Here is a 6,661-nt window from a genome sequence, read left to right on the forward strand (position 1 = left end):
TGATGGTGGAGACTGAGTGAGGGTGATGTCCCAGGTGTAGGATGATGAAAGAAGTGATGAGGTGATGGGATTTTGTTTGTAGAAAGATAGAGTGATATCACAGCCTGTCAATCTCAAACCCATCTGGCATCCATGGTTTCTTCCGAATCCGTCCCGACCGTGCCTGCGTATTCTCTTCAAGGGGCATTGCTGTAAGTGGGAGACTATTATCTGTATAGTCCTGTTCCTCAAAGACCTTACTCTGATGTCGCTGCCGCTTTCGATACACTTGCTTTGCTCGAGTAGCTGCTTGTTTAACAGCAACCTCATCCTCTGATTCATCTTCAGATTTATCCTCTGAATCCTCATCAGACATATCCTCCTGTTCGCAGCCCTCCTCCTCATTATCACTAATTGGATCAAGGTTATCCAGTGATAGAACAGGTGTCCTTGTCTGTTCAAGCATCACAGCTTCTCCAGCAGAGAGATATTCCTTTATCATCTCTAGCTGGCTTTGCTCAAGCTCAAACTTCGATGAGAACAGGTGAAGCATAAGTTCTTTAATTGTGTCTGGCTTTAGTTGTCCTCGACGGTAATGGCAGATGTCACGAGCACAATTAAAGAGCCGTTCAACACCAGCACCACTGGCAGGAATTGAGAGGATGTCGCGTGCCATTTTTGCAAGTACTGGATACTCATGCTCATGTTCTTTCCAAAAGACACGGGGGTTTCCTCTTATGAGCGCTATTGTTCTAGTCAGTACTAGGTAAAATAAGAGAATAGTCTGACTAAGAAACACTGACGCTTCGAGAGATACCGCGTGATCTCATCCTCTGGCTGATCAACCTCAGCTTGTAGAGGGGTTTGGGAGTCGCATAACATCACAAGTTCTGCAAGCTCTTCATCTGCAGCAGAATCTGTAGACACTTGGATATTGTTGGTTTCTGTTGCCGAAATGATCTTTTGTTGGTACCGTTTAAACTCCTTTTGAAGAATTTCCTGGTAGTGCTTCATCCAGTCAACTTTGTCCCCTTTCCAATCTGCAGTATCAAAATATCGGAGCTTCTTTGATGGATGAAGAATAGTCGCAATTGCGTAGATTGCACCATATGACTCAGTGTCTGTCATAGTGTAGTACTTGCTGAGCTTTTTCTTTGCTTCTCTAAGTGCGTGAAGCATTCTCTTCCTCCAGGGGACAGCTTTTTGTTTCAGTCTGTGTTCGGCATTGTCGAGGTGACTAAAGAGTCGATTGTAGATACTGAAAACTTCATGGACTGTCACATTTCTTTTTTTTTGATAAAACACTGGTAAAGTCAAAGAATGGCTTTGTGAGAAGAAGAAGATACTCAACCTGGCGCCACTCATCCTCATTAAGCTTGAACTGCATATATGCATTTGTCGTGCAGTAATCATCGATTATAGGCTGTAACTTCCGAGAACGGTCAAGCATCAGGAAGGTAGAGTTCCAGCGTGTGCGAACATCTTAGATAGAAACTAGCTTAGGCTCTTTTGTTTGAAGATTCAGAAACCCTTCTTCGCGCTATGAACTGGCATTGATAAAAACAGCGAAAGTTCGAATCTAGAAAAGGTGGTTGTTAGAATAGGATACAAGAAAATCATGTTATAACGTGATTCCTAAACGAGTGGGCCACCGAAACGAGTGGGCCACACATCAACAGTACACTTACTATACATATATATATATCAACCACAACGTACTGATATTGAATTAATTACTGCTTTTGACATGTCCTGATATCATGGCCTGTCTCTCGACACCCACTGCACCGTGCTTGTGCCCTTTTTGGTTGTGTATTGGCCTGATTTGTCACCTCCGCTGTGCCCGCTGCTTCGGTCGGAATTGCATGTTGAGGGCTCTCTACCAACGTAGAGGTCTCATGAGCAGCTATACTGCTATTATGAGATATCCGACGTTTAGATCGAGTGCGCTTTTGGGTTAAATTTGCCACAGTTGCACGTAGGCCTCGAACTTCTTCGGTCAAAAGCGCTGTTCTGTGCATATGTAACTCTGAACATTTAACGAGCTGGTTTAACGTGGTTTGCACAGCTAAAGGAGGGCTTTGAGACCCTACTTTGAGGAGGCCTTTCATCAATAATGCCCGTCGCTGTAGCTGACGGGTATTTTGAGGTGTTTTTGCAATTGAAGAAGTGCTCCCTCGGCTGGGAGGAGGGGTGGGCGTGTTTAGACGAATAGTCAATTTAGATAGCACGCGATCAGGATTATATGGTACTAATCCTGTAGCATTAAAACCGCTTTGGATTGATGCAGTAATAAGTGCCTTTTGCCGTGCTATTGGATATGTAGATAGGAAATCAAGCTTGTCAATATGATTGATCCCGTTGTGGATTTGCCGTTTAACTAAATCGCCGTAGCCACGTTTGAGGGTGGCAAAACAGGCCACATCTAGTGGCTGGAGTAAATGCGATGAATGTGCTGGCATGCATATTGGTATGATGTTGTTTTGGTCGCATATTTGGTCAAATTGAGGTGTTAAGTGGCTACCATGCCCATCAAGGACTAGGAGACAGTATTTGCCTGTTAACCGACCTTGAATAGCTGGTATAAAGCTTTTTTGAAGCCATTCGAGTCCGATCTCGTCTGTTGTCCAACCATTTGGGCTAATCATTAATTGCCACTGGTCTGGAAGCTCATCAAACCAGGATTCGATAAAAACCTTGCCCTTAAAGATGATATATGGCGGGAGCGCCCAACCAGTGGCGTTGATAGCTTCAATAACTGTCACCCACTCGCGATTTCCAGGTTGTAAAGATGCCCTCCGACCGTAGTATTCAGCCCTAGTGATGACTTTTGCGGTCGCAGTTAGGCCCATTGCGAAGCCCGTCTCATCAAAATTGAAGATATCGTTAGGTGCGATGCCGTATTGGATAATAACCTGTCGAATCCGGTCGAACCAATCGCGAATAACCTCAGGATCCTCGCATTTAGCCCTTCGATAGTCGTATCGGCGCGTGAAGCGACTTTTTAGCACATCTGAGTGCCTTCGAACAAAGTTATTGACCCAATCTCGTCCGACCGTAAGTGGAGGGTTGGTTTGACGGCTTGTAAGTAGTAAATTGGCCATTTCTCTCACCATATTGACCCTAGGAGGATTTCCACGTAGGTCCAAAGAGAGTATCCATTTCACAAGCGATTCCTCCTCATTGGCAGTCAATTTGTGGTTGTTGGCACGCATTTCAGTCCGAAATTGTTGGCCTTGTAGGCGTCTCTGTAGAGTCGTACGCGGGACGGAAAAGACGGTCGCAGCTTCACGAACAGAGTTGATCTCCTGATTTTTGATGGCTTTGATAGCTAATAGGATCCTGCCCTCTTGTTCTGTAGATTTTTGGCCAATTTGAACGCGATTTGGTGGCATTTTGGATGGTTGGAAATTGCCAGAGATCAAAATTGGAGATACGCGTGGACGCGTGGCCCACTCGTTTCGGTGGCCCACTCGTTTAGGAATCACGTTAAGGGAAGGCCCCCGATCCCCCCTCTCTAAACTATTCGCACAATGAGCCGCGCAAGGGTACTCCAGATGTTGGCAGTACCTTTTTCCTTGACTCATTACTCTCAGCAGTCTCACTACATCCGACCTTTCCTCGTTCGTGGCGTTACTTCCGGACCCTCCTTTTCGAAGCTCGATCGCGAGCAGTCATTCTCGAGGCATGCAATGGACCAGACAACGAGATATGGTAAGACCGATTAATCATAATGTGCTGTGCGTTGATAACAATGAAATTCTAGGGTTTGATCCTCACCTATATACAAGCGGTCGATGGCTCCGAAACGACAAACGTCAACGCCAGATACGCCAGATTGACCTGAACTTTGATAAACTCTGCCAGAAGATAGTGGACTTATCCAACGGGGCAAAATCTATCAAGGATTGTGAGAAAAAGGAGGGCGGTTTCAACAGGGTGTTCGTTTTCACCATGGACGACAACTCCCGTGTCGTGGCGCGACTACCCTTTCCATTAGCTGGGCCCACAAAATTAGCAACGGCTTCCGAAGTGGCGACGATTCAATATTGTGTGTGGCACGACAATCCGAGGTGAAGATTAACTCTCGCTAATGCTTTCTGCAATACAGTGCAACGGAAAACGAGCATTCCGATCCCGAAAATTCTTGACTGGAGCGACGATGCGGCAAACAGTATTGGAAGCGAATACATAATCATGGATCATGCGGCTGGCATTCAGTTACATCAGAAATGGCCCTATATGTCGGGTGATCAGAAAGTTAGATGCATAGACGCCATCTACAGAAAGCTCAGGGAGATGGCCGACATCGACTTTCGGGCATATGGAAGCTTATATTTTTCAACCGCACCATTGGCACCTGCATCCAGGCTACCGCTAGATGGGGGCTTCTGCGTCGGGCCTCATTGTGGAACAAGATACTGGAGTTGTGGCGACCACAGGTACTACCAACATGCAGTTCCCAACCATGGCCCCTGTGAGTCCTTTCTGACTATCATTGAGAAGATCATAGCTAAGACTTGGGGATACAGGGCCGACGATAGGTGAATTTTCCGATGGCCTCGTTGATGCAGGCCTTTCAAGGATTCCACCGAGAGGTTCTCAACTTCCAAATCGGCCGTCCTATCATGGCTCAGTACAGACGCATTTAGACCTTCTCAAACAAGGTCGTGCAGTACTACATGCAATGTCCGCTGATAGTCGCGTTCAAGACGCGGCTTCGCCGACCTTATTTCATCCGGACCTACATAAAAGGAACATATTCGTTTCGGATGATGATCCTTCGATAATAACGGCTATTATTGATTGGCAATCATCCAGCATAGAGCCGGCGTTCTGGTACGCAGATGAGGTTCCTGACTTCGCCGCTTGTGCGCTAAACGTACATGACGGTGAGCTGTGCAAAAAGGCCTACGAAGCTTGTACTCAATTTCTCGTTCCAAAGCTTGCTCTCCCTAGGTTAATGGACGAAAGGATGTTTCGACCTTTTTGGTACTGCTACAGAACATGGAAAGATGGCGTCGTTGCTTTTCGACACGAGCTCATTGAAACCTCCAAAGACTGGAGAGCGCTTGGGTTTGTCGAGTCGTGTCCATTTGCCTTACCAACACCAGAGTTGGCTCTTCATCGCAAGGAATACCAACTTTTTGAGGCGGCACAGAACCTGAAACATGATTTGTCGAGCCTCCTTGACTGTGCGTCTGATGGATGGGTCCCTCCAGAGAACTGGGAAGCGGCAAAAACACAGAATATGGCAATGTTCAAGGGGATGTTGCAAGCCGTACTGGAAAACCAAGATCCGGATGACGACGAACCAATCAGAGACGAAAGGAACTTGCGAGATATCTGGCCCTTTGATCTGCCTGGGGAGTAAATGCTCTAGCCTCCAGGAAGCCAAACTGCGATCCTAGGGGGCACCAGAAGTTCTCCCAGGGCCTACGACTCAAGTCTCTAGGAGCATTTGGGGCATTGCTGGGAATGATTCCAGCGCTCCCAGGAGCTCTTTTTGTTTGACAGGCTCTCTGTATACGTGAGACGCTCACAGGAATGCCAGTGTAGATCCCTGGTGTCCGATAGCCCTTGGAATTACCGAATCCCTCCTGCTTAAACAGACGTAATGGTTACAGTTACAGATCAATCAGAAAATTCAGTAGGTTCTGCGCTGCGTATGTGAACTCCAATCTACCACACTGATAATTTGCATATTCTGATTAAGTAGCACATTGGCAGGTCTTAGATCACGAGGTAGGAAATCATTGAATCGAGGATGGAAGGAAGGCTGTCGACAGAGAGCAATTCGGGCACTTGTAGCAGGAGCGGACAGCATTGAGAAAGGACTCGTCGAGAAAGAAATTGATTTGGCATTTCTCAGAACGTCTTCCCCCATCAAAAGAAAACCATGGCAACACTAGCGTAGAATAATCCGGATTCCAAGAGTTGAAAGTGGAGGCCTGGATGGCTCAGCCGCAGATTGCGACCGAAAAGAAACAGAGCGTCGATGGGACGGTCGGCGAGTCCGATTGGGCGGACGAAATTGCAGGGGGCAAGGATGATTCCAATATAGAGAGGTAGGAAGAATGGAAAAGTGAGGCAGTGGAGAAGGAACGGCGAGGACAGCACGTTGAGGTTGGGAGCATCGAGGGTGAGAGGCCCCGCTCCCCGCGCTCCCTAAACATGTCATATCTTGTCCAGCACCTTCCCCTTTTTGCCTTCTTTTGGTGGCCAAATGAACTGGTGTTAGATGACTCGGAATCCTTAAATGGGTAGCCTCAATTCGCAGCAACTTTGGAACACTTTGTCTTATCTGCTAGCTTTCCGCTCCCAAACAAAATGGAGTGTCGCCCTGATGGCGCGCCGGGCGTCTCCGAGCCTTCACAAACTATCGAAAGAAACAGGAATGCGACCGAAACCAGGCAAGCCATATTGTCAACGAACTGTCGGACACCACTCTCAGAAACGCAAACCTCAACGCCGGGGGAAAACCGATGCGAACCTGAAGGAAGCACTCAAAGTTCCAATGAACACAGCCTGGTAGAGCTGCCTTCTAATGGACAGCTCTTCCCATCGCCGTCGAGTAATATGTTGGGAACAAGGCCCCCTACCCACAACAAATTCCCCCCGAGTTGGCGACACGGACACATCCGAACGAGACGCTCGAAAGAAAATTCAGAAACAGAAAAGA

At 47.2% G+C, this 6,661-nt stretch overlaps 1 protein-coding gene across 1 annotated transcript; it reads left to right on the forward strand.

The window, feature by feature from the left end:
• Positions 1 to 3,671: 3,671 nt before the first annotated feature.
• On the forward strand, positions 3,672 to 5,353 carry N7532_007320 (uncharacterized protein; the record flags this gene model as incomplete). Its single annotated transcript, XM_056619813.1, has 4 exons — positions 3,672 to 3,693; positions 3,746 to 4,030; positions 4,091 to 4,456; positions 4,512 to 5,353. 4 exons carry the CDS (start codon positions 3,672 to 3,674, stop codon positions 5,351 to 5,353), a joined length of 1,515 nt encoding a protein of 504 aa, XP_056473179.1.
• Between the last annotated feature and the right edge of the window lie 1,308 nt (positions 5,354 to 6,661).

The sequence above is a fragment of the Penicillium argentinense genome, assembly GCF_028826775.1.
Source record: "Penicillium argentinense strain IBT 30761 chromosome Unknown utg000006l_segment0_segment0, whole genome shotgun sequence".
Taxonomy (NCBI): Eukaryota; Fungi; Ascomycota; class Eurotiomycetes; order Eurotiales; family Aspergillaceae; genus Penicillium; species Penicillium argentinense.